Source organism: Panthera uncia, assembly GCF_023721935.1.
Source record: "Panthera uncia isolate 11264 chromosome B2 unlocalized genomic scaffold, Puncia_PCG_1.0 HiC_scaffold_24, whole genome shotgun sequence".
NCBI classification, from domain to species: domain Eukaryota; kingdom Metazoa; phylum Chordata; class Mammalia; order Carnivora; family Felidae; genus Panthera; species Panthera uncia.
In genome coordinates this window covers 1-27,445 of record NW_026057580.1, presented here as the reverse complement: position 1 = coordinate 27,445, position 27,445 = coordinate 1, and the positions used below count along the sequence as shown (strand labels likewise).

General features: G+C 48.2%; 2 protein-coding genes and 1 long non-coding RNA gene across 6 annotated transcripts in view; 1 reads left to right on the top strand and 2 right to left on the bottom strand.

The window, feature by feature from the left end:
- CUL9 (cullin 9) overlaps window positions 1-10,210 on the top strand; it is a 37,268-nt gene extending 27,058 nt beyond the window's left edge. For 3 of the 4 annotated variants that reach the window (XM_049653223.1, XM_049653221.1, XM_049653220.1), the window contains 13 exons: window positions 22-221; window positions 695-945; window positions 1,978-2,323; window positions 5,696-5,836; window positions 5,997-6,161; window positions 6,394-6,557; window positions 7,325-7,418; window positions 7,836-7,910; window positions 8,065-8,175; window positions 8,333-8,450; window positions 8,880-9,013; window positions 9,708-9,781; window positions 9,867-10,210. In XM_049653223.1, the coding sequence (XP_049509180.1) occupies window positions 22-221; window positions 695-945; window positions 1,978-2,323; window positions 5,696-5,836; window positions 5,997-6,161; window positions 6,394-6,557; window positions 7,325-7,418; window positions 7,836-7,910; window positions 8,065-8,175; window positions 8,333-8,450; window positions 8,880-9,013; window positions 9,708-9,781; window positions 9,867-10,068 (2,075 nt within the window). In that variant the 3' untranslated portion in view covers window positions 10,069-10,210. The remainder of the gene's footprint in view (window positions 1-21; window positions 222-694; window positions 946-1,977; window positions 2,324-5,695; window positions 5,837-5,996; window positions 6,162-6,393; window positions 6,558-7,324; window positions 7,419-7,835; window positions 7,911-8,064; window positions 8,176-8,332; window positions 8,451-8,879; window positions 9,014-9,707; window positions 9,782-9,866) is intronic. The other variant, XM_049653222.1, reaches the window with a different exon arrangement.
- Window positions 10,211-10,655: 445 nt separating this feature from the next.
- DNPH1 (2'-deoxynucleoside 5'-phosphate N-hydrolase 1) lies at window positions 10,656-13,175 on the bottom strand. The gene is made up of 4 exons (XM_049653226.1): window positions 12,958-13,175; window positions 11,389-11,457; window positions 11,106-11,216; window positions 10,656-10,919 (listed from the first exon to the last, which is right to left on the bottom strand). The coding sequence occupies exons 1-4, from the start codon at window positions 13,148-13,150 to the stop codon at window positions 10,783-10,785; spliced, it is 510 nt and encodes a 169-aa protein (XP_049509183.1). The 5' UTR covers window positions 13,151-13,175; the 3' UTR covers window positions 10,656-10,782.
- A 13,428-nt stretch (window positions 13,176-26,603) lies between these two features.
- LOC125938092 (uncharacterized) lies at window positions 26,604-27,439 on the bottom strand. Its single transcript, XR_007462608.1, has 2 exons — window positions 27,277-27,439; window positions 26,604-26,787 (listed from the first exon to the last, which is right to left on the bottom strand). It is a non-coding gene; the product is annotated as an uncharacterized LOC125938092 (long non-coding RNA).
- Window positions 27,440-27,445: the final 6 nt, after the last annotated feature.

The following is a 27,445-nucleotide window of genomic DNA, read 5'->3' as shown; positions in this document are numbered from 1 at the left end:
TGCTGACGGAATGAGTTCCAGGTGTGCTGCGGCTTCGGGCGCCTGAGCCCCAGCGCTGTGGGGAGGCCCTGTGGCTGATACCTCCCCAGACATACCTGGATGTAGAGAAGGATGAGGGCCGAACTCTGGAACAGAAGAGGAACCTCTTGAACTGTCTTATTGTCCGTATTCTCAAAGTCCACGGGGAAAAGGGCCTCCACATTGATCAGCTGGTTTGTCTGGTAGGCCCAGGGACTGTGAAGTTAGGGGAGGGAGGGAGTCATGCTCAGGGTTGGGGCTTGGAGCCAGGGATCATCACAAGGGAAGGTAAACTCTGTCAGTATGAGACCTTGTAGAGTGATATTTTTGTCGGAGTTTTCTATTCCTGACAGGGCAGTTTGTTAGCAGGCAGAGGCAAGACATGAGTGTCTACTGTATACTAGGCCTTTTTCCAAGAGTTTGCATGATTAGGTCATTTAATCTGCACAACAGTCTAATGGGGGTGGTGATGGTGGTGGTGGTATTATTATTATTATTATTATTATTACTATTATTTACTCTTATTCTCATTTGACAGGTAAGAAGAGTGGGGCATGAGAGTTAGTAACTTATCCATAGTCCCATAGCTAGTAAGTGAAAGAGCAGAGCATTGAACCCAGGCATGCCAGCCTCTCTGGGTAAATGTGGCCTGCCTGTTTCCTCTCCACCCATCTAGGTGCTGGAGGCCTGGCAGAAGGGTCCAAACCCCCCGGGGAGCCTGGGCCGTGCTGTTGCAGGAGGCGTGGCCTGTACCAGTACAGACGTCCTTTCTTGCATCCTGCACCTCCTGGGCCAGGGCTATGTGGAACGGCGTGACGACCGGCCCCAGATCCTGATGTATGCCACCCCAGAGCCTATGGGGCCTTGCTGGGGTCAGGCAGAGGTCCCCTTCTGCGGCAACCAGACCGCCAAGACCTCCAAGCCTAGGTAGCTGTCCCCAGCCCCGTTCCCTGCTGCTAGGGCTCCAAGCCAGCAGGGAGGGCTGGGCTCCCAGGGACAGACGGCACTGCAGTGACACGGGAGTTTTAGTGCCAAGGCCAGGCTCTTTTGTGGAAAAGCACTTCATTTCTGTCTTTGTGTACCCCATTTTCCCTGCCTCTGTTATTTCTCCCACTTTGCCAGTCCTCATTCCCCCTGCCAGCACCGTCACCCCTTCTTTGCCTTCCTAATCAGGGGCCCTGCTGTCCCCATTCTCCTAGAGTCAGCCCATAGGCAAGGGGCCCAGACACATAAGCTTCTGTATAGATAACTCTCATTCTAAGCAAAAATGCAGTATCCTACAACTGTGTATTGAGTGCTGATTATGTTCTCTGCTCAATGAAATGGACAAACTCTAGTCTTCAAGAAGCCTGTTCTACAGAGGAATTTGTCATAGGATCCCCCTAATTAGCTGGCACCCCTAAAGCTTGTTATATCACATTCAGCTCACTAGAAGTTGTTATGGCACAACTTTTATGCCTGCTGCCTGCACTGTGTATAAAGTGAGTTGTCTAGAGAAATCTTTCTCAAACTTTCACTTGCACACATGTCACCTGGGGATCTTATTAAAATGCAGGTCCTGATTCAGTAGAGCTCCCTGTGATACTAATGGGGATACCCACTGACCATACTTTGGGTGGTAAGGCCACAGACTCCAGTTTCTCCCCAGATGTGTTGCTGCTGTTTTAGGTGGGGCTTACGGTGGGATTATCCCATCCACTGTGGGTCAGTTTGCTTCCCGATGCCTGCCTACCAGATTCCTGGGGTGTTAGAGATCATTGTGACAACCAGCCCCACTCGCCACTTAACAAACGCTTCTGTAGAAAGCAGCTCCGACAGTTGGTTTGGGTGGCTACCCTTAGGTTGGTTAGGCAGGCGCAAGCAGGCGTGCGCAAGTGGGGAGCTGAGGGCCATGGTGGGGTTCATTTAGTAGATAAGCAGAGCAGGGATATTGATCGCTGAATCTCCTCTTCCCTCAAGCCCAGAAGCTGTGGCTGCCCTGGCGTCTCTCCAGCTGCCTGCAGGCCGCACCATGAGCCCCCAGGAGGTAGAAGGGTTGATGGAGCAGACGGTGCGGCAGGTGCAAGAGACGCTGAACCTAGAGGCAGATGTGGCTCAGCACCTTTTGGCTCATTCCCACTGGGGTGCTGAACAGCTGCTGCAGAGCTACAGTGATAACCCTGAGCCACTGCTGCTGGCAGCTGGGCTGTGTGTACCCCAGGCCCAGGAGGCCCCCGCACGCCCTGACCACTGCCCTGTCTGTGTCAGCCCCCTGGAGCCTGACGACGACTTGCCCTCTCTCTGCTGCATGCACTACTGCTGCAAGGTGAGGCCCCGCCTGCCCCTCTCCTGCCCCTCTTCTGCCCCTCTCCTGCCCCACACAATTCCTCGTGAACTCTGGGCTTCTAGCCCAGCATTGCCATTTCCTAACCTGGGCAGTGTCGGACAAGGCTCTTCGTCCCTCTGAAACTGGTTTTGTCATCTAAAAGTGGCGCCCCTAGCCTCAACACTCTGAAGAGTGGTTGTTGTTAGGATCCAGTGAAATGTATAAGTGGCTCTAAAACTTTGCCAGTGGCAAAGTTTTAATAGGTGAATATGCTAATAATATGCTAAAATATGCTGGTGGCATATTGTCATCACTGGGAGCTTTTAAAAAGTCCTCATGCTCAAACTGTTAAATTGGAATCTCTGGAGGTGAAACCCACGCATCTGGAGTTTTAAAAATTCCTCAGGTGACTCCAGTGTTCAGCCAGGTTTGAGAACTATAGATAGATAGGTAGATAGATAGATAGATAGATAGATAGATGGGTAGCACACGCATACATGTAAAATATACATCAAGGCACTTCGTAAATGAGAAGTGCTATTACATTGATGATGACTATAGGTTTATGTTTCCTAATTATCGTTCAAGTCCCTTTATCTCAGAACATGAGAAAAGCACAGAAGTCAAGGGAATTATGGGAAGCCAGATCTTGCTACTGTACAGCTGAGCAGAGGAGGCTGTAGATGGGGGAGTGAGTTGTCTTCAGCGGCGGGGGAGAGGGGCCGAGGTGCAGGGGACCAGAGTGCTGAGTGTCCCATGTTCCCTGCCTCACAGCTCTTAGAACTGATGCCAAGCCCAAACACATCAACTTAACAGGATGAGCACGCTTGTTGCCCTGAATCTAGCTGCCTCTCCCAACAGCGTCTCCCCAGTGGTGGGTGATCTGGGACGCGTGCATTGGCATGTGTGTGTACGTGTACTTTTCCTCCTTCCTTTTTTGCTCTGCTTCAAGTTACTCTTCTCACACGGTTGCCTGTGCCCCCCTTTTCCTGGTTCTTAATTATTTCCTTCCCACTTTCACTTTTTCATTCAACTAATGTTTGTCATGAACTCACAGTGTGCACAGCACCGGGTGCTATATGAGGGGGTGGGAAAATCCAAGCCAGAAATGACCCAAGGGCTAATAATATCAGCAGCTAATATTTATGGGGGATGCATTCTGGGCCGTTCTGCTGTTATATATGCATTATCTTGCTTAATTCCCATGAAAGTTGTGTGAGGTCGGTATTTTTACCATCCCCATTTTGCTGGTGACAGATGGAGGCGCCTGAAGGAGAAGTCACCTGCCCAAGGTCAGGATTTGGACTTTGGCAGTCTTGCTCCAGGGCCCTCCCTCATGCTTTTATGACAAGTGAGGGGAAGGAAATACAACAGGGTCATGTCATAGGAAGTGACTGAGGTGAGGAGTGGGGGGAGAGTCCCTGTCAGGGACTTTAGATTGGGGAGGCCAGGGAAGGCTGTCCTTGAAGAGGTGACTATTTGGTGGAAGAGTGTGGCAGACAGAGGGGACAGCAATTGCAAAGAAGCTGAGACTGGTGGCTAAAGCACAGTGATGTGGTGGGACAGTGGAGGGAGAGATTTGGGAGGGAGACGGACCCAGTGGGGTTGGGATTGGCATACAGTGGGCTTGACTTTATGGAAAGCCACGATGGAGTTAAGCAGGGGAGTAATTGGATCTGATTTTCATTTTCTAAAAGATCACCATGTGTGGAAGAAAGGGTTGGGCAGATCTTGTGTGGAAGCAGGGGCACCTGTTGGGAGACTGTTGTATAAAGAGGCAGGAAGCGGTGGGTGTTTTCCCAGCGTTCGCAGTGAAGAGAGAAGGGGACAGATTGGGGTACGTCAGGAGGCAGAGCTGACAGGGCTTGGTGGAGCTGATGGGGGGCTTAGGACAAAGGAATCAAGGGTACTTCCTGGGTTTCTGACCAGAGCATCTGGGTGGATGAGATATGTCATCGTCTACTGAATTTAGCAAGCTGTTGGGGCTGGGGCTGGGTGTGGAGGGCAGGTTTTTGAGGGAAAATTAAGTCTGTTCTGACCATGTGAAGTTTGAGCTTCTTGTTGGATACCTGTGTGGGACTGGACAGCAGAATTTGGAATTAAGTGGAGAGGCCTAGCTGGCATCCTGCAGAGAGAGAGAAGCAGGTCCAGAGTGCTGAGCTGTATAGATCCCCCTGTAGAGATGGAACGACAGGGAAAGTGAGAAAAACAGGCTAATTGGAGATGTCCCAGCCAAAGAGGAGCCTATGTTTAAGTCACAGCTGAGCAGCACAATGAAATGTAAGGGAACTCAGAGAAGGGAAGTCCTGGGTTTGGAGCTGTCGATGGGGGCTGTGTGTGTGTGGGGGGGGTGTTCCCCGTGTGAGCCTTGAGTGACAGGCAGGGTTGGCAGGTGTGGGAGGGGAGTACAGGCTGGACGGAGACTGCATTCCCGGTGGGCTGGGCAGGGGGGACGGCAGAAGCGAGAGCAAGCCAACAGCAGAGGGGCTCCTTAGGGGAGTGGGATGGGCTCCAAACCCAGCTGCCAGCCTTTGTCCTCTGTGGCTGTAAGGGGCCCTGTTGTGCCCATATGCCTGCAAGCATGAAGTCTGAATTTGGAGTATTTTCCTGTTTTCTCTAAAAAATGCAGGAATTCTGCATTCAATTTCCCAACTTATCTGGCTTTATTTCACCATAAAAAGGGTTTTGTTTTGTTTAGTACCTTTCTTGGAGGGATCTGGGTAGGAAGACCATTTATGGGGACAAGCAGTTTAGGGGTCAGGGGATAAAGGCCTGGTTTAGGGTGGTGCAGTGACATGGGAGCTAGAAGAGAATCCAAGAGATGTGAGGGTTCCGACACCCGTGACCAGGATGGGTGGGGGGTTCAGTAGGCGAGGCTTTTTTGTGGAGAAGAGGCTGAGTCTGGGAAGATGGGAGCATCAAGGAGCTAGGTGAGCAGATGGAGCTGGGAGGAGAGGCCACAGCGGTGTTTGCAGTGTCCAAGGCCAGCTACCCCACAGGGAAAAGGCACCCTACTGCCCCAGGCCTCCTTCCTCTCTGGCCTTCTTGCTCTCTCCAGATCTTTCTTAGAACTTGAATCATCTCCTTTGTCCTGATTCTCTTACCCATTCCCTCCATGTCCATCTCAACAATAATTAAAACGAGGCCACTACCCTGGCCCACACATCCTCAAAGGCAACTGTGATTTGGGCCAATCCCAGGAAAACCCATAGAAGCCAGAAAGATTAGGGTCAGTTTTGAGGTTGCTCCAGAAGCAGGCTTGTCTCTGGCCTTCCATAGTCAGGAGGGTGGTGCTAGGTTAATTACCAGGCCAAGATGTCCTCCTGTGCTGCTCCCCTGCTGTCCCTAAGCAGCCCCTCCTTTCCCCTCCAGTCTTGCTGGAATGAGTATCTGACAACTCGGATTGAGCAGAACCTTGTGCTGAATTGCACCTGCCCCATCGCCGACTGCCCTGCACAGCCCACTGGAGCCTTCATTCGGGACATTGTCTCCTCCCCAGATGTCATCTCCAAGGTAGTCCCTCCTCTGCAGGAGGATTCGGTGTACAGCCAGAGGGGCAGGCCCCAGGGGGTGGGCCCACATTCTGGGTGCCGGCGGTGGGGGGGAAGGGGGTCCGGAGGTGTGGCATCCTGGAGAGCCATGCCCTCACCTGGTGGCACTTATGCCCCCATAGTACGAGAAGGCCCTCCTGCGTGGCTACGTGGAGAGCTGCTCCAACCTGACGTGGTGCACCAACCCCCAGGGCTGTGACCGCATCCTGTGCCGCCAGGGCTTGGGCTGCGGGACCACCTGCTCTAAATGTGGCTGGGCCTCCTGCTTCAACTGTAGCTTCCCCGAGGTGGGTGCCTGCCCAGCCCTGCCCCTGAGCAAGGCCTGTACCTCTCCTCTGCCAGCACTCTGCTCTGCCACCGCCCCCCCTCACACACACACCATGTCTTGTCCTCACATGCTGTCACCTGGCTGAGCTCTGTTCCTTCTCCTGTAGTCCTTCACTTGTGACCTCCCTCCCTCACACACTTGCAGTGCCACCCTTGGTTAGAGCTCAGCCATGTCCTCCCCTCTTGCCCTAGGCGCACTACCCTGCCAGCTGTGGCCACATGTCCCAGTGGGTCGATGATGGCGGCTACTATGACGGCATGAGCGTGGAGGCTCAGAGCAAGCACCTGGCCAAGCTCATCTCCAAGCGCTGTCCCAGCTGCCAGGCTCCCATTGAGAAGAATGAGGGGTGTCTGCAGTAAGAGGGGGTACTGTGGTCATTGGTGGGGTCAGAGAGCATGGGAGAGGGTGGGAGTCCTGGTGGTATGGAGGGGCTGTGGGGCTGAACAGAGCTGAGCAAAGGAGGCGGCCTCCAGTCATTCCTGCATCTTTTTTTTTTTTTTTTTTTAAATTTATTTTGAGAGAGCGAGAGCGTGGACAGGGAAGGGGCAAAGAGAGGGAGAGAGAATCCCAAGACGGCTCTACGCTGTCAGTGCAGAGCCAGATGCGTGAACCGTGAGATCACGACCTGGGCCGAAATTAAGAGTTGGATGCTTAACCGACGGAGCCACCCGGGCGCCCCCAGTGACTCCTGCATCCTAATGCTCCTTCCCCCGCCTTTATTTTTTTAATTTTTAATTTCTTGAAATGTTTATTCATTTTTGAGAGAGTGGTGTGTGCACAAGCAGGGGAGGGCAGAGAGAGGGGAACAGAGGATCCAAAGCGGGCTCTGCACTGACAGCAGAGAGCCTGATGCTGAGGGGTTGGAACGCACAAAATGAGATCATGACCTGAGCCCAAGTCAGAAACCCAACTGACTGAGCCACCCAGGCACCCCACCCCCGCTTTGAAGTTTGCACTGTAAGGGGCTCAGAAGCAAGGGTGTGCGCAGTAGGCATTGATGAGGTTAAGGAGACTGTAAGGGCATGGAGGGGGCAGGGGCATGTTCTGTGGGGCACCCACGCCCTTGGTGTTCCCGGTGTGGCCCCGGCCAGGAGCCCTCTGACCAGCCAGCTTCCTCCATAGCATGACGTGTGCCAAATGCAACCATGGATTTTGCTGGCGCTGCCTCAAGTCGTGGAAGCCCAGTCACAAAGACTACTACAACTGCTCTGCCATGGTAAGGGCCGGGGCCAGGAGGAGGCCCAAGGGCAGTCAGGATGGGATGCTGCTGCTGGGCCCTGGGTGTCCTGAGCAGCTGAACAGCTGTTGGGACAGAGGCTCAGTGGGAAGACAGAAGCCACCTGGGCCTACAGGTGCTGGAAGTTCTGTCCTGGGAGGTCTATATTCTCAGGAGGCACCAGGCCAGAGCAGAGCAGGTGCCATGCGTCAGAGCCTGGCACCAGTGCCAGGGCGTTTGCCCACACCTCAGCCTCACCTGTACCAGGGGATAATAATGTGACCTGCTTCACAGAGTTAGGATTAAATGATGAGGTCTGGGTGAGGTGTCAGAAGGCCTCCTCGCAGGGTACCTAGTGTGTTAACCCCATCCTGCCCAGCAAAGCACCCTAGAGCCCTCTCAACCTGCCCTTACCAGGTAAGCAAAGCAGCTCGCCAGGAGAAGCGGTTTCAGGACTATAACGAGAGGTGTACTTTCCATCACCAGGCCCGGGTGAGCAGGGAGGAAACAGTTGTGTCGGTGAGAAGGTCAGAGGGCTGGGGTGGATGGCCAGGCAGCGGCCAAAGATCCAAACTGGGTGGGTGCTGTTCTGACCGGGTGGGGGAGGGCTGCACGCAGCAGCGCTGATCCGCCTTCGCCTGCACAGGAGTTCGCCGTGAGCTTGCGGAACCGCGTGTCTGCCATCCACGAGGTGCCCCCACCCAAGTCCTTCACCTTCCTCAGTGACGCCTGCCGGGGCCTGGAGCAGGCTCGCAAGGTGGTGGTGGTGCAGGCCGGGGAGGGGGTGCGGGGGATGTGCCAAGGGGCTCTGGTGGGCTGGGCCGCTTTCCTCTAACCTGCCTGGATGGAGGGAATGAGGAAGCAGGGAGGCCCCCTGGCCTGAGCAGGGAAAGGGCTGACTCGGGCTCCCACAGGTGCTGGCCTATGCCTGCGTGTACAGCTTCTACAACCAGGACACAGAGCACATGGATGTGGTGGAGCAGCAGACCGAGAACCTGGAGCTGCACACCAACGCCCTGCAGATCCTCCTAGGTGAGGCCTGGCCTCCTGCCTGCTCACTCCCACCTCCTGCCCACCTCCCCGCTCTGAGCAGTCCATCCCCGCAGACAGTGGGTGAAACAGCACCCCCCTCCCAGCTCCCCACTGTGCTCTGTCCTCTTCCTCCACCTACTTCTTCACAGCCTTACAGATGCAGATATATCGGCCTTTTAAAGTCAGGTATGAAGGTGGGTGGTACATGCCATGCCGTCAGGTGCCTAAGGGCTTCACCTGACCGGTTTGATTACCATCTGTCCCCCTCTGCTACGATGTAGCCCGCCCCCCGCCCCCAGAATAGGTATCTAGGGCTATGCCTGGTAGGTGTTGATAGAACTTGGTAGATGTTCGGTAGGTGTTTGTTGAAGGAAGGAATGGAAGGAATGGAAGAAGGGAGGGAGCTCCTGTGCCCTGCCCTCTCTGCAGAGGAGACGCTGCTGCGGTGCAGAGACCTGGCCTCGTCCCTGCGCCTCCTGCGGGCAGACTGCCTCAGCACGGGCCTGGAGCTGCTCCGGAGGATCCAGGAGAGGCTGCTGGCTATCCTGCAGCATTCTACCCAGGTATGTGGCCCGACCCCGGGCCCCCTGGGCCCAGCACAGCCCCTGCCCTAGGAGCATCCAAAAGGAAAGGCAGGGAGGGTGAAACATGTTCGGAGACACGGGCTTGCGCCCCAGCTTCTAGGCCAGCCTGTTGGATGTGGTTGGACCCTGCCACTTAACCACCTGGTGAGTGCTGCAAGAGAGTTAGCCCCGATCAAGGGTATTTGCCCAGATGCTTATCAAAATCACTTGGGGAACTTTTTCATACTTCTCAGATGTAGACTCAGTATCCCAGGAGTGGGTGCCAGGGGACTGGGATCCACCGAGTAAGGGATCTCTGAGGTTCTTCCCAGCTCTAATACACTGATGTTGCATCTAAACTATGAGTCCTGCCCTCAGGGAGCTTACAGATGAGTAAGTAACTTGGGCAGACAAGACGTGAACATACACTGCCAGCTCCTGAAGCACGGGGGCGGTGTGCCTCACCATCGCAACCTGTGTCCCTGGAGACTGCCTGAGTTACGTTTCACAAAGGCATCGGTTTGTGGAGTCCTGGGATGAGGGAGGGACGAGGAGGTGGGAACATTCTTGCTGGGAGCCTGGCACCTAGAGTAGAGGGAATAGGCCCTCAGAGAATGTTCATTGAAGGAATGATGGGCAGAGGCCCAATGTCCTCTACTCTCCCACTTCCCACATCTCCCTGTCTCCTTGCCAGGACTTCCGGGTGGGTCTGCAGAGCCCATCATTAGAGGCCCGAGAGGCGAAAGGATCCAATGTGCCTGGCAGTCAGTGAGTAGGGTGGGCAGAGCTATGGCGGGGGAGTGGGGGATGCTAGGCTTCTTCTGGGGCTGAGTGTGGCTCTCTCCCTTGCTAGGCTGCAGAGCTCCTCAGGGCTGGAGGTGGATGAAGAGGAGGAGGAGGAGGAAGATGATGAGGATGATGTGCCCGAGTGGCAGCAGGATGAGTTTGATGAGGAGCTGGACAATGATAGCTTCTCCTATGACGAGTCTGAGAACCTGGACCGAGACACTTTCTTCTTCGGTGACGAGGAGGATGATGATGAGGCCTATGACTGAGGGCCAGGACGCAGGAACACCTGGAGCCACCTCAGAGTCACGGGGGCCAAGGGGGTGAAGTCACCCCTTCCTGCCATTGTTGGGGGAAGCAATTCCCAGTGTCTCCAGTACCTTCTGTTTACCGAATAAACTTTTTAACATACTTCTCTGGAAGCAGGCTGACACAGGTGCGTCCCCAAAGGCTAGTGTCAACTCCCTACTCCCTCCACACACCCCCCTCCTCATTGTTCACTTTTTTTTTTTTTTTTTTTTTTTTTTTAACCTCCAGACTCTTGTGTTCTCAGAGAAGGTCCAAAGCAGACCCACTGGACCTAAATTGACAAAGGGAAATGAAAGTCTACATGGTTCAGGGCCAGGCGTAGGCCTGCCCGCTTGCCCCAGACCCAGCCTAGCATCAGAGACAGACAAACAGCCACCCCCTACCCCGGCCCAACCTTCCCATACTCTTCAGTGTTCCTGGCAGGAGCTTGACGGCATTAGATAGTACCCTCTCTTGCGGATCTACAGAATGTTTAATGTTCTCTATGTCTTGAAGTGAAATGCAGCAGGAAAAGGATATTATTGAGGACTGATCCCACGCCACCACTCACAGACATAAAGTTAGAATTTTAAACATACCTTTTAATTTAGAACTGGGGCTAGGAGGCAGGAAGGGCACTAGGGCAGAGTCTGGGATTAGAACGTAACAGAGCAGGGTTAAGTCAAGCGGTTGGGTCAGGGGTGACAGCTGCCTGCTAGAGGAGGGTCAGCCTCAAAGTATCGATCCAGCATGGCCTCCACCTGTCCCTCTTCATAGTCTAACACCTGGAACCTCGAGCCGTCTGCCGCTCCCCGGATCATGGCTGAAAGCACTGAGCAGGGTGGAGGAAAGTAATGGTGGCTCCCATCCACACTCCCCCCCCCCCCTCTCCGCTCCCCTCCCTGTCCCATTTTGGGGGTAGGCACTGTACCCAGAGCCCCCTCAGGGAAGGAGCTGAGGGCTGGGTCCACAGAAAGCTGGGGTGGAGAAGGGGCCATCCAGGGCTTGAAGTGCTCACCTCGGCCAGATTGTGGACGGAACAGGCACAGAATTCGCTTATTGAGGGCCATGGCCCGGCCCAACTCATAGCCTACCCCCAACGACGGTTGGGTCACTTCTGCCACCACCACTGGGAAGAAAAGAGACTAAGGCTCAATACCCGGGGCTTGTGAGGGAGAAATGACAAGACTCTGGGTGTGGTGAGAAGAGAACTCTGGGGAGTCCCTTCTAGGTGTGGACGGGATCTAACATCCCAGAGGAGTTTGTGGATAGGAGGTGCGAGGGTGGGGGGAACTGCTCACCATCTGCCTGCTGCAGCCAGGCCAGGTCCCGCTCATGGATGAAACTGTCACCTACAGTAGCCTCTTCCCCTGTGGATGAGGAAAAGCTGGTCAAGGCCAAGCCCCTGCCTGGTCCTCAGCACTCAGTACCTCTCCTATGCCCTTGCCACCCCCACATTCACCCTGCCGCATGCTAGGTGACCAGGGACCCACCCAACACTAAGGTTCCATGAAAAGGAGTGAGGAAATAACCACAAGAAAGATTCAATCCCATGCTAGGAGGGATGTGTGATTAGGGCCAGATGAGTGACACAGATGAGATTAAGGGAAGGACTATACCTCAGTGTGTGACAGGGATCAGAGATGGAAAGGAGGAGGAATATCCTCCTCCAGTGCGGGATGGAAATGGGCAGTAGCAAGAGAACGCCCGTGCAAAGAAGGATGAACAACTAGGGAGCCTGAGTGGCTCTCGAGGTTTGGTGGGTGCCAGAATCAGCCGAGAGCTCGATATGAGGTCAGGCTGCTTCAGGAGCTCTTCAGAGGAGTGTGAACCGCACCAAACTTTGAGCACCAGTGCTGTAATACAGCCCATGACCAGTAGGAGGTGGTGGAAAGGAAGGTAGGAGAGGCTCTGACTGGGATCAGTATCTCATTTCCAGCTTGATTAAACGTTACCTCCGGAATCAGAGCAGAATCACTGGAGAGTCCGTTAAAAATGAATTCTAAGCCTTCAACCCAGACTGTGCTATGTGAATCTGCATTTTAAACAAGTTCCCTCAGACTTCCTTTGAGCACACTGAAGTTCCGGAACCAGTAGGTGGGCGTGGACGGGACTAGCGGTGAAACCAAACGAACCTTAAGCTTCTGGGTCCTGCACTTGCACAAGCCCTTCCCAACGCCCTAGCAATTTTGTGATTTCACCTTTTTAAAGAGGGCTCCCAGAACTGCATTAGATATTACAAATCCTGGACCCGCTCCTCGGTCGGGCGAGGGGAAAAAAAAGGTTTTCTGAGCAGAAGTTACGAGTTTTGGCGCGATTTTCAAAGTAGAAAACTCGCCGAGATTCCAGACCAAATCTGATCAAAGCAATATTTTTGAAAGACCCAGCAGCCAGGAAGTAGCCTGATGAGAGTACGTGAGAGAAGGTGGTGGTAAGAATTGGGGTCCTTCGGGCCCAAGACAGGGCGGATATCTTGACCGCAAAGGGGGATAAGCTTGATCTTAGGTAGGGGAGCAGATGCCAGCGGGAAGCTGAGAACTGAAGCAGCCCCATTCACTCCCAATCTGCTCCTCCCTGCTCAGTCCCTGCAAAGAGGTGAAGTTCTCCAGGAAAGAATCGAGGTCAAGATAACAAATGAATGCGGAGACTGAGCTCCCACCCGCAAGTTCACGGAACCCACGCGGTCCGAACCTCGGCTCCCCTTCCCCGCTGGGCAGGAGGGAGGGCTCCGGGCCGTAGGGACGCGCGGCCGGCCGGTGGTCCGATGGCCGCCGCCGAGCGGAGTGCAATCTGTAGCGAGGCGGGACCGGCCCGCTCCCCCGCCGCCCGCGCCCCGGGCCCGGCCGCGCGCGCCCCGCCTCTCGCCTCACCGCGCGCGCTCAGCTCCTTGGCCGCCACGTGCTCCGTGAGCACCGCCCCGAAGCGCCGCAGCCGAGACACGATCCGTTCGTACAGCGCCCAGTCCTCGCGTCCGCCGCGGATGCTCCCGCAGAAGTACAGGGCCTGGCGGCCCCCCTGGCCCGGCTCCCCGTATTCCCGCGCTCTGGCCTCCGCCGCCGCCATCCTCGCCGCCGCCGCCGTCTCTCCGTTTCCCGCGCCAGGGGGCGCCCGCTCGCGGCCACGTGACTCGGCCAGCCCTCCCTGGGTCCGGGGAGGCCCCTCCTAAGACTGGCGGCGAGCTGGGAGCGTGGCATTAGCCTCCAGACGCTGAGGACAGCACGGGCCAGGGGCGGAAACCCACCGCCCCGACTTCGTCACTGCAGCTTGCCTCCCACCCCCACCCGGTCCTGTTGGCCTTGGCCTTTCCCATCTCAGCTAGACGCAAGTGCATCATTCCCTGGTGATTCTTACCTCGCGGACCCCATCTCCTACTACTACCACTCACTTTTCTGCAGCCACGCTGGCTTTCCTGGCTGTTCTTCAAGTATGCTGGCCATGCCCTTGCCTCAGAGCCTTTGCATTTGCTGTTCCCTGGAACTCTTTTTCTCCCAGGTAGTTCCCTGGAGCGTTCCCTCAGCTCTTCCAAGTCTGTTCACGGGTCACCTTCCCTGACCACCCTATTCAACATGGCAGGCTCCTATTCCCAGAACTCCCCATCGCCCTTCCCTGCCTTACCTTTTCTCCTCAAACCCATGAACTGTGTCATCATGATCTGAGCCGAACTCGAGTTAGAGGCTTAATGACGGAGCCACCCAGGCACCCTTGTTGTATGTCTTTCTATGCCCAGTAGAATATAAGTCCCCAGGAGGGCAGGAACTTTTACAGTTTTGTTTACTGCTATATCCCTGGGTTCTAGAACTGTACTTGGCACATAGGAACGATTTACCAAATATTTGTTAATGCATGAGTGGATTCAAATGAGAAGTTATATTTGCAGCACGTTGTAATCTGCTCCGCCCTGTTGTAGGCTGACAGAAGCAGGAGCTCCAGGGAGGCTGGCAAACACACCATTATTCACTGGTGGTAACAATGGTCTCCCCCTCATTTTACTATGAAAATAACACAAATATAGGACCAAAAAATCAAACGGAACAAGAGAATACCTGGTGGAAAGTGAGTCCTGAGACCCCAATCCCATTCCCTAGAGAAAAGCGCTGTCATGCTTCCTTCTGAATTCTTCCTGAATGATAACTGTAAAATACCTAAGTATGGGTTACAGAGCTGACATAATTTTTAAAAATGCAAAAGACGCAAGGGTGCCTGGCTGGCTCAGTTGGAAGAGCGTGTGACTCTTGACCTCGGGGTTGTGAGTTCAAGCCCCACATTGGGTGTAGAGATTACTTAAATAAATAAATAACCAAACAAGAAATGCAGGGGCGCCTGGGTGGCTCAGTCCGTTAAGCATCCAACTCTTGATGTTGGCTCAGGTCACCATCTCAGGGTTGATGAGATTCTCTCTTGGGATGCTCTCTCTCCCTTTCTCTCTGTGTCTCCCCCACTTGCATGCATGCACATGCACTCTCTGTCTCAAGATAAGTGAATAAATAAACACTTTTTTAAAAAATGCAAAGACACAAAGAGAAGGCAAAGAGATTTTAGTATATCTCTGTCCTCCGTGGGCACGGCCACAGATAGCTGGACCGTGGGGCAAACATGTATGTGGAGCCATGCATTAGGGCCCCAGGCTCTCTCTCATACACATTCACATACACCTCTAGGAAAGAAGCTTCGTGTGCCAGCTCTCTGCTGTCAGCTCAGAGCCAGCTTTGGATCCTGTCACCCTCTCTTTCTGCCCCTCCCCCACTTGCACGCGCACGTGTGCGCGCTCTCTCTCTCTCTCTCTCAAAAATAAACATTAAAAAAAAAGGAAGCTTCATGTGCCAGATAACTTGATGGGCAATCTCCTTTCCCCTCCTGATTCTTGCCACACTTTCCCATAGGAGAGGAACCCACGTACACACGTACACACAAAGCATCCTGTCTCTGCCTCTATGTCTTAAAGAAAATAAACCAGCCTCTCTCTCCTTAGGGTCACACCTGTGATGTGGCTGCCATTCCCCGTTCGACCTCAGGCTGAAGGTGAAAGAGTAGAAGGAATATTTTGTGTTTCTCCAAATGGTAAAACAAAGCCCTGAAATTGGTTCTATATCCACTGTCAGATGGGTGAGGACGCAGACCCAGCTGTGGCTTGCAGCTCAGACCCTCCAGCTCAGTGCAAGGAGGCCTGAGGTGGAGGGAGGGGGCACTAAGTGGTGGATGGGGGGCCGGGGGAGGGGGGCACTCTAGTGAGACAGCCCGATGGAGGACAGTATCTCACCACATGACAGGAGGCCAGAATCAAGTCCTGATTCAGTTTCTGGCGAGCTCTGTGACCTTGAGCACATCCCTTAAGCCCTCTGAACTTCAGTTTCCTCATCTCTAAGTAGGAAACGTTATGCTGCCTTTACTTATGCATTTTGAGTATGATGCAATTCCCCTGAAGTATATGAGAGCACTTTACAAAACACAAATGCTCTACAAATCTAAGTCATTGTTCAGTTCAACAAAACTGTTTCCATTACAGACAATGTCAAACTTATATCCTAGTAGAGAGAAGAGTGGAAGAGTATATAGTGCATAATTCCATTTAAATGATCTGCGTGCTGTCTCTCTAAATAGGGTTTTTCTGGACATGTCATTTACATGGACTCATTTAATAATTTTCACAGAGGATTACTAAATTGTACACTTATAATCGATAGAATGTATTGATGTGTAAATTATACTTCATAAAGCTGTCTTTTAAAAGCAAAACTAGGGGCACCTGGGTGGCTCAGTTGGTTAAGCATCCGACTCTTGATTTAGGCTCAGATCATGATCCCACGTTCATGGGATTGGGCTCCACATTGGGCTCCATGCTGAGCATGGAGCCTGCTCAGGATTCTCTCCCTCCCTACTGCCATCACCCATGCTTTCTTTCTAAAAAAAATAAGTAAAACTAGGGGTACTTAGGTGGCTCAGTGGGTTGAGTGTCCGACTTTGGCTTAGGTCATGATCTGTCAGTCCATGAGTTCGAGCCCTGTGTTAGGCTCTGTGCTGAGCGCTCAGAGCCTGAAGCCTGCTTTGGATTCTGTGTCTCCCTCTCTCTCTGCCCCTCCCCCACTCATGCTCTGTCTCTCTGTCTCAAAAAAAAAAAAATGTTAAAAAAAATTTTTAAATAAAATAAGTAAAACTTAAAAAATAATAAATAGGGGCACTTGGGTGGCTCAGTCGGTTAAATGTGCAACTTCAGCTCAGTTCATGATCTTGTGGTTCGGGGTTCAAGCCCTGTGTTGGGCTCACTGCTGTCAGCACAGAGCCTGCTTGGGATCCTGTTTCCCTCTCTCTCTGCCCCTCCCCAGCTCAAGCTTTCTCTCCATCTCAAAAATAAATGAAAACATTAAAAAAAAAATTTTAATAAATAAATAAATAAATAAATAAATAAAAAGTAAAACTAAAGTATGGGAAATAAGAAATAATATAATGAGACTCAGCAATTATCGATTTGTGGCCAATCTGGTTTTATCTATATATGCCCATGTCCAATTTCCTTGCTCTACTGTTTTGCTGCAAATTCAAGATTACATTATTTTGGTTGTAAATATATTAATATGTGCTTCTAAAAGATACTTTTTTAAAAACATATAACCAAAATATCATTATCCCAGCTAAAATATTTGACAAGATTTTTTAAAGTCATCAAATATTCTACCACTGTTCAAATCTCCAGTTGTCTTAAAAATGTTATAAATGTTTGTGTACAGTTTGTTTAAAAGCAGAAGCCACCTAAAATCCACGTTGTGATTGGCTGATATGTCTTTTAAGACAATTTTAACCAATATGTTGCCCCTCCATATCGTCACCTCCCAGCCCCCTCATTTGTCCTGCAGTTTCCTACAGTCTGGACCTTACTGATTATATCCCTGTGGTGTCATTTAAAGTGTTCCTCTGTCCTATAAATTGGAGTTGGATGTGGAAGCTTGATCAGATTCATAATTTTGGGCAAGACTATTTCACAGGTGTACTCCCATCGTGGGGCACATAGCGTCTGGATGTCCCTCTTTTGATGTTAGTAGCCAAGGATGCTCAATGCCCTGCTTCATTCATTCATTCATTCATTCATTCATTCCTGGGACATACCAATGAAAATTTTTTATTATAAGATAAAATCCACCTGCAGCAAACTACCTTAAAGCAAATTAATTATTATAAAACACTCTCGTAACCACCATTCACATCAAGAAATAAATCTTTAGCCTCCCAGAAGTTTCCATGTGTCCTATCCCAGTGACAGCCTCTTTATTCCCTCCAAAAGTAGCCACTGCCCTTACTTTTTATAGTAAGGACCAAAAAAGGGCATAAGTAAACTTCCTTATGCTTCTTTATGGTTTTATCACCCAAACGTGCATCCCTAGTCCTATGGTTTAAATGGACTCATTTTTTATATGTTTTTAAAGTCTCTTTTAATCTACAGCTTTGAAGATACTTTTTTTTTTTTTTTTTTTTTTTTGAGGTATTTGTTTTGTGTGAGACACTCAGTGGGCACTCAAGGAACTACAAAAAAAAGAGTACAGTCTGAAACTTTAGACTCTGGTCTGGGGAAGGGCCAGCCTTGGCTCAAGAATAGACGTCAACTAGGGGCCTCTGGGTGGCTCAGGCGGTTAAGCATCTGACTTTGGCTCAGGTCAGGATCTCACAGTTCATGAGTTTGAGCCCCACGTCAGGCTCTGTGCTGACAGCTCAGAGCCTGGAGACTGCTTCGGATTCTGTGTCTCTCTCTCTGTCTCTGCCCTTCTCCTGCTCATGATCTGTCCCTCAAAAATAAATAAACGTTAAAAAAAATTTCTTTTTAAATAATAAAAAAAAAGAATAGAGGTCAGCTTAATGCCAAGCAGCAATGTGCAAAGGGTTGAACAGTTCCAGGAAAGCAGAGATCAAGCACATGGAATGTACCTTCCAATGTATCCTCCCACTTCTGCTGGTTAACACCCAGATCAAACAAACACCTGCTTCCCACCAAGAAGGAATAGCAGGGACCAGATTTACCCTCCCATTGTTCATTTTGTGCTCATTTTTTTTTTTAATGTTTGTTTATTTCTGAGACAGAGAGAGACAGAGCATGTGGGGGGGGGGCGGGCAGAGAGAGAGGGAGACACAGAATCTGAAGCAGGCTCCAGGCTCCGAGGCTCGGAGGCTCCGAGCACAGAGCCCAACGTGGGGCTCAAACTCACAAACCGTGAGATCATGACCTGAGCCAAAGTCGGTCGCTTAACCGACTGAGCCATCCAGGCGCCCGCCCCATCATTTGTTTGTTTTTCAAATGTGATGATGTTCCTTTCTCAGATACGTTGTAGAGAAAGCAGGGTTGAGTATCTCTCTCTATATATATAGTGTGTGTGTGTATATATATATATATATATATTATCCGCTTTTAGCGGAGCTTGAACTCATGAACCATGAGGTCATGACCTGAAACGAAACCAAGAGTCAAACGCTTAATTGACTGAACCACCCAGGCATCCCTCTTTTTTTTTTTTTTTTCTTTTTAATGCAAAGTCTCCACCCAACATGGGGCTTGAACTCAAGACCCTGAGATTAAGATTTGCGTGCTCTACCCTGTGTCAGGCTCTGTGCTGACAGCTCAGAGCCTGGAGCCTGCTTCAGATTCTGTCTCCCTCTCTCTCTGCCCCTCCCCTGCTTGCAGTCTGTCTCTCTCAAAATTAAATAAACATTAAAAAATAATTAAAAAAAAAAGATGTGCATGCTCTACTGACTGAGCCAACCAGGTGCCCCCTGGAGTCTTCCTCACCATCTCAATTGCTAGGATGTTTTCTTGCTAGTGGCATCACTTATGATGGGAATTTTGTGCAAGGAGGGAATACCTAGACTCATACTCCACTCTTCCATGTTAGGCATCCGTAGAGGCCAAAACAGGGAGTTCAGCCTTAATGCTCAATTTTAGATTTTTTTTTTGTGAATAATTATTAATTTAAAATTTTATTACAAAATATTTCAAGTATGAGTGAAGTTTGGAGAATGGTATATCAAATATCCTAGTATCCACTACTCAGGTTTTTCAAATCTTAAAATTTTGTTATATCTATTTCAGATCTATCTATGTATTATATCTATTATAATATGTATTATAAATATTATCTGTTATGTATAGAATAGATATGTATGTATATAAAATCTAGGTACAATAGATATTTACATATATAACAGATAATATATCTAAAATAGATAGATAATGGATAATAGATAATATATTACCTGCATATAATCGTCTATACACATGTACACTAGATCAAACTTGGTTATATTTTTATTTTTCATTATTTTTCTCTTTTTAATTGTTTATTTATTTTTGAGAGAAAGAGAGACAGAGACTGAGAGAGATAGAGTGCCAGCAGGCGAGGGGCAGAGAAACAGGGAGACACAGAATCTGAAGCAGGCTCCAGGCTCTGAGCTGTCAGCACAGAGCCTGATGTGGGGCTCAAACTCATGAACCACAAGATCATGACCTGAACCAAAGTTGGACGCTTAACTTACTGAGCCACCCAGGTGCCCCTATATTTTTATTTTTCAAATATTCTATAGCTTTACTTTTTTTTTTTGGCCCATTTGATTTATCAATTACTGAGGTAATTTTGTTAAAATATCCCTTTGACAGTGGATTTACATTTTTTTCCATGTAATTTTACCTATTTTTACTCTGTTTTCTGAAACTATTATTAGGTGAGTGCAAGTTTAGACTTTTTATATGTTCTTGGTGGTATACTTTTTGTCCTCATGATGTGACCCACTTTTTTCCTGATAAATCCTTTGGACTTGCATATTTTTACATCTTCAGTTTTAACCTTTTTTTAATCCAATGTGTCTCTATTAAGCAGTTTATATTTGCATTTTTAAGAAACTGGTGCTCTATTAATCAATGAATTTCTTCCATTTATATTTATTGTGATTAATATTTGGATTTTTTCCTCTTATCCTCTTTTGTGCTTTATATTTACCATGCTTTTCCTTGCTCCTTTTGTTGTATGTCATGCTTTCTTTTCTGTGATTAAAAAAATTTTTTGTCACTGCATTAGTTTTAGATGTACAACATAGTGAGCTGATATATATATATATATATATATATACACACACATACTGTGAAGTGTTCACCACAATAGGGTTAATTAACATTCATTACCACACATAGTTATAAATGCTTTTTCTTGTGATGAGAACTTTTATGATGTACTCTCTTAGCAACCCTCAAATATACAATGCAGTATTATTAACTGTAGTCACCATGCTGTACCTTACTTACCCAGGACTTATTTGTCTTATAACTGGAAGTTTATATCTTTTGATCACCTTCTTCCACTTGACTCAATGTCCCACCTCCCCTGACTCTGGTAACCACCAATTTGTTCTCTGTATCTATGAATTTGTTTTTGTTGTTGGTTCAAGATAGATCATAGCCATTCTAACAAGCCTAAGGTGACGTATCATTGTGTTTGGATTTTTTAAAAAAGTAATCTGTACACCCAACATGGGGCTTGAACCTACGACCCTGAGATCAAGAGTTGTACGCTCTACCGACTGAGCCAGCCAGGCATCACAAAGATTTTATTTTTAAGTAATCTCTATACCCAATGTGTATTTTTAAGTAATTTCTACACCCAACTTATAACCCTGATATCAAGAATTGCATGCTTCACCAACTGAGCCAGCCAGGCACCCCTATCGTTGTGGTTTTGATTTGCATTTCCCCAATGATTAGTGATGTTAAGCACATTTTCATGTTCCTGTTGGCCATTTGTATGCCTTCTTTTGAAAAGTATCTGTTCAGGCCCTTTGGCCATTTTTAATTAGATCATTTTTTTGTGCTATTGAGTTTTGTGAATTCTTTATATATTTTGGATATTAACCCTTTATCAGATATATTGTTTGTAAATATTTTGTCCCATTCCATATGTTGTCTTTTCATTTTTCTGACTTTTTTTGGGGGGGGAGGAGTGGGTTTTGTTTTTGTTTTTGTTTTCTTGCCATGCAGAAGCTTTTTAGTTTGATGTAGTCCCATTGTCTATTTATTTTTGTTGTTGCTTATACTTTAGGTGTCATATCAAGAAAAGCCCAGTGCCAATACCCATGCAAAATAGCTTTTTCCCTATGTCTTCTTCTAGGAGTTATATGGTTTCAGGTCTTACATTTAAGTCTTTAATCCAACTCGAGTTAATTTTTTGTGAGTGGTATAAAATAGGGGTTTAGTTTCATTCTTTTTTTAAAGTTTATTTATTTATTTTTGAGAGAGAAAGAGAGAGAGAGAACATGCACACACATGGGGGAGGGGCAGACAGAGAGAAGGAGACAGAGAATCCCAAGCAGGTTCCCAGCTGTCCGCACAAAGCCCGAAGTAGGGCTCAAACCCATGAACCGTGAGATCGTGACCTAAGCTGAAATCAAGAGTCAGATACTTAACCGACTGAGCCACCCAGGAGCCCCTCATTTCATTCTTCCACATGTGAATATCAGTTTTCCCAGCACCATTTATTGGAGAGATTGTCTTGTCCAAAAACAATTTTTTTTTTTAATTGAAGGAGAGTTGACACACAATGTTTCAGGTGTACCACATAGTAGCTTGACAAGTCTAGACATATATTCACCACAAGTGTAGCTCCCATCTGACACCATACAACACTATTACAGTACCATTGACTATGTTCCCCATGACTTATTCCATAACTAGAAGCCTGTATCTCCCACTTCCTGTCACCCATTTTGTCCATTCTCCCACCACCTCCCCCTCTGGACACCATGTTTGTTCTCTATATTTAGGAGTCTGTGTCTCTTTTGTTGTTATTGCTTTTTGTTTGTTTTAGATTCCACATGTAAGTGAAATCACAGTGTCTCTCTCTGTCTGACATATTCCACTTAGCGTGATGTCCTCTGTGTCCATCCATGTTGTCACAAATGGCAAGATCTTATTCTTTTTTATGGCTGAGTAATATTCCACCGTCTACATATACCACATCTTCTTTATCCATTCATGTATCGATGAGCACTTAGGTTGCTTCCATATAATGGCTATTGTAAATAATGCTGCAGTGAACTAAGGGGTGCACATATCTTTTTAAAGTAGTGTTTGCAGGGGTGCCTGTGTGGCTCAGTTAAATATCTGACTTAGGCTCAGGTCATGAGCTCACGGTTCATGAGTTCAAGCCCTGCGTCAGGCTCTGTGCTAACAGCTCAGAGCCTGGAGCCCGCTTCGGATTCCGTGTCTCCCTCTCTCTTTGCCCCTCCCCTGCTCACGCTCTCTCTATCTCAAAAATAAACATTAAATAAATAAATAAAATAGTGTTTTCATTTTTCAGTTTCTTCAGATAAATACCCAGAAATGGAGTTATTGGATCATGTGGTACTTCTATTTTTTTTTTTTTTATGATTTTTCCCCCAAGTTTTTATTTAATTCCAGTCAGTTAACATACAATGTAATATTAGTTTCAGGTGTAAAATTTAGTGATTCAACACTTGCATACAACACCCGGTGCTCATCACAAGTGCCCTCCTTAATCCTCATCTTCTATTTCCCACATCCCTCCACCTCCTTCCCCCCTGGTAACCATCAGTTTGTTCTCTACAGTTAAGAGTCTGTTTCTCGATTTTCCTCTCTTTGTCACCCCACCTATGTTCCTTTGTTTTGTTACTTAAATTATGCATATGAGGGAAATCAGATGGTATTTGTCTTTCTCTGACTGACTTATTTCACTTAGCATAATACTCTAGCTCCATCCACATTGTTGCAAATGGCAAGATTTCATTCTTTTTAACGATTTTGTTTTAAAAGTTTATTTTGAGGGGCGCCTGGGTGGCTCGGTCGGTTAAGCGTCCGACTTCGGCTCAGGTCACGATCTCACGGTCCGTGGGTTCGAGCCCCGCGTCGGGCTCTGTTGCTGACAGCTCAGAGCCTGGAGCCTGTTTCGGATTCTGTGTCTCCCTCTCTCTGTGACCCTCCCCCGTTCATGCTCTGTCTCTCTCTGTCTCAAAAATAAATAAACGTTAAAAAAAAAAATAAAAAAAATAAAAATAAAAGTTTATTTTGAGAGAGAGAGTGTGCAAACAGGAGCAGGAGAGGGGCAGAGAGAGAGAGAGAGAGAGAATCCCAAGCAGGCTCCACACAGCACAACATGGGGCTCAAACCTCCTGATCATGAGATCATGACCTGAGCCAAATCAAGAGTCAAATGCTTAACTGACTGAGCCACCCAGGCACCCCTGAAGTTTTTAAAATGTATTTATTTATTTTGAAAGCGAGACAGACAGACAGACAGAGAGGGAGAGACAGAGAATCCCAAGTAGGTTCTGCATTGTCAGCGCAGAGCCCGACATGGGGCTTGAACTCGTGAACCATGAGACCATGACCTGAGATGAAGTCGGAGGCTTAACCAACTGCCACCCAGGTGCCCCTAAAGATTTTATTTTTAAGTAATGTCTACACCCACATGGGGCTTGAACTCACAACCCTGAGATCCAGAGTCGCATATTCTACCGACTGAGCCATCCAGGTGCCCCTATTTTTAGTTTTTTGAGGAACCTCCCTACTGTTTTCCACCGTGACTGCACCCATTTACACTCCCACCAACAATGCATGAGTGTTCCCTTTTCTCCACATCCTTGCCAACACTTGTTATTTCTTATCTTTTTGATAGTAGCCATTCTGAGGTGTAAGGGGATGCCTCACTGTGGTTTTGATTTTCATTTCCCTGATGATTAGTGATGTTAAGTATCTTTTCGTGTGTCTGTTGGCCACATGTATGGAAGAGACTGTCTTTTCTTCACTGACTATTCTTGGCTCCCTTGTCAAATATTAGTTGGCCATATATGCATGGGCTTATTTCTGGGCTCTCAGTTCTGTTCCATTGGTTATGTGTCTGTCTTTATGCTGGTACCTTACTCTTTTGATTTTGTAGCTTTGTAACGTAGCTTGAAATCAGAAGATGTGATGCCTCCCACTTTATTCTTCTTTCTCAGGACTACCTTAGTTATTCAGGGTCTTTTCTGGTTCTGTATAACTTTTAAGATTGTTTTTTCTACTTCTGTAAAAAATGTCATTGGATTCTTGATAGGGATTGCTTTCAATCTACAGATGGCTTTGGGTAGTATGGTACATTTTCATGTACCCATTGGCTAGTGCATGTCTTTTTTGGAAAAATGTCTATTTAGATGCTCTGCCCATTTTTTTTGAGGGGGGGGCACAAGTGAGCAAGGAGCGGACACAGAATCCCAGGGGGGAAAGAGAGACAGAGAGAGAGAGAGAGAGAAAGAGAAGCAGGGCTCACCCAAAGCGGGGCTCACCCAAAGCAGGGCTTGAGCTCACCTGATGTGGGATTTGAACTCATGAATCGAGAGATCATGACCTGAGCCAAAGTCAGATGCTTAATGACTGAGCCATCCAGGCACCCTGCCCATTTTTAAAGTGGATTGTCCTTTCTTCCCCCCTATTGAATTGTATGAGTTCTTTATATATTTCAGATATTAACCCTTTACCAGATATATGATTTAAGACAAAATTTTTTTTTACATTTTATTTATTTTTGAGAGAGAGAGAGAGAGAGAGAGAGCACAAGTGGGGGAGAGGCAGAGAGAGGGAAACACAGAATCTGAAGCAGGCTCCAGGCTCTGAACTGTCAGCACAGAGCCTGATGTGGGGCTCGAACTCACAAACCATGAGATCATGACCTGAGCCACCTAGGCACCCCTACCAATATGATTTGCAATCATTTTCTCCCTTTCCATAAATTGCCTTTTCATTTTATTGATGGTTTCCTTTGCTGTATAACCTCCCATGTTTAACAAGCAAAACAACTGGACAGGATATATGAAACAATGATGTTTGAACATTGGCCATCAGGCAGTGTAGGACGGCAAAGAGGAAAACAGCTCACCTGAAAACAGCCAGGTGATCTGTGTGACCCCCCTCCCCCATGTTGCCTGCAGGGCTTCCGGGCTTCAGAGAGGAGGAACCAAGCTGAGCCCAGCAGTCTCCTTGAGCTGAGGAGGCCGAGTGGGGAGTCCACGGAGGCCAAGGCAGCTGGTTTGTAGAACAGAGCATAGGATCCAAGAGAGAGCTCTGGAATGTTCAGAGGGCACTCCGTGACAGATCAGCACATGTGTGTGAGGAAATTCTCTGAGGCAGGAAAAGAACCACCTGAAAGTAGCAAAGTGAATCTCCAGAGCTCACACAGCAGTGGAAAAAGTGCCTGTTCCCTCCAGCCGAGGTGGAAAAACCTCATCATGCATGGGGCATGAGGTAAATTATGCTGAAGGCTTGTGCCTCAGTACTGGGGAAAATTATCCCTGGTCTAGAAGCTGTTTAGGTCCCACCTAATAAAGCTTAAAAAGTAAGCCTTAGTGGATCAAACTGTTTCTAAGTAAATGAGCTGCATCCTGGAGCAAAACTCAAGAGTATTTACTGAAATACAAAAATGTCCAGGGGCGCCTGGGTGGCCCAGTTGGTTAAGCATTTGACTTTGGCTCAGGTCGTAATCTCATGGTTTGTGAGTTCGAGCCCCACATCGGGCTCTGTGCTGACAGTTCAGAGCCTGGAGCCTGCTTCAGATTCTGTGTTTCCCTCTCTCTCTGCCTCTCCCCCACTTGTGCTCTCTCTCTCTCTCAAAAATAAATAAACACTAAAAAATTTTTTTAAAAAATCCCAAACCCAACAAAGTAAAACTCACACTATTTGGCATCCAATAAAAAATTAGTGTATGGAAAGAAGCAGAAAAACAAGAGTGAGAAGAAAAATCAACTGAAACTGGTCCAGAAATCATTCAGATAATAAAATTCATAGGCAAGTACGTTAAAATAGTTATTATAACTATTCCATATGCTTAAGAAATTAGAAGGAAAATTGAACATGAAAGATTTTTTAAAGACCCAGATTGAATTTCTAGAGATGTATACTAGAATGAAAAATACATCCAATGGGATTAATACCACCTGCAAAAGGTAAGATTAATGAACTTGAATACACAGCAGCAGAAACTATGCAAAACAGGGGTGCCTGGCTGGCTCAGTTGGTACAGCATGTGGCTCTTGATCTCAGGGTTGTAAGTTCGAGCCCCATGTTGGGTGTAGGGATTACTTAAAAATAAAATCTTAAAAACAAACACACACACACACACACACACACAAAACACAGTGAGAAAAAAAAGACCGGGGAAAAATGAACAAAGCATCAGTGAGCTATGGAAAACTCAAGTGGCCTCATAAACAGGCTCATTGGAGTCTCTGGGAAAAAAGAGAAGGCAGAAAAAATATTTGAGAAAATAATGGCTGAAATTTTCCCAAACCTGATGAAAACTATAAATTCACAGATACAAACCCCAAGCACAAGAAACATGAAAACAAAACAAAAACTATGGCAGGTCACATTATAATCAAATAGCTCTAAAAACAGTGATAAAGAGAAAATCTTAAATGTGGCCAGAAGAGTAACAGACATTACATACAGGGAAACAAAGACAAGGATAAGTGTAGATTTCCCAACAGAAACAATGCAAGCTAGAGGAGAGGAGAGTGACATTTTTATAGGACTGGGGATAAGACTGTCCACCTAGAATCCTAACTCAATACTTGGATCAGACTTGATCTTCAGTGATTTCCTGTGTGAAGGTCCAATTCCCCTGGACATTGACTCTGAGACGAAGAGGATCACGCAGGAGGTTGATAGGGAGGGACTCTGGGGATCAACATCTGTGGAGTAAAGAAAGCAGGGCTGGGCGGAGCTTCAGTGCAGCCTCAATAAAGCTTCGGGTGACCCTCTCAGCAGTTTTGAAAGTGGATGTCCCTTCAGAGCTGTCTTGAGTTGGGGTGAGGGCGCCAGGCCTTTGTCCTCACAGGTTGATCATCAATCAGATATGGGTTGCCCCAGAAAGGGTTCATGATCTTGAGTTGAGGCAGCTCCCTTGGCCAGGGGCAATTTCCAGAAAAAAGAGTCAGCTTAGAGTGCTCAGACTACAGCATCCCAGGCAGGCGGAGGAATGAGTACCTAGATTCTAAAGGGGGATTTGGATGGCTTGTGACATTATCCACTATATTTTCAAAAACTAAGTGGAGACAATCCAGTCTTCTTAGCATAGTGCACAGTGCCCTTCATGATCTTGTACAGGCCCACCCCCAGCTCACCTCATGCCCTCTTCTCAGCCTGGGAGCCTCTCCCACCCTCTGCCTTGCCCCACTTACCTGTTGGAAAATAACTAATCCTTCAAATTTCAGTCGAACACACCTCTTCCAAGAAGCCTCCTCTGAATGGCCTTGTTGACTAAATGGTCCTTCCATCGTGGTTAGGAGCATGGACTCTGAAGCCAGGGTTTGAATACCAGCTCTGCTGTATTCAAGGTGAGTCTGTAAC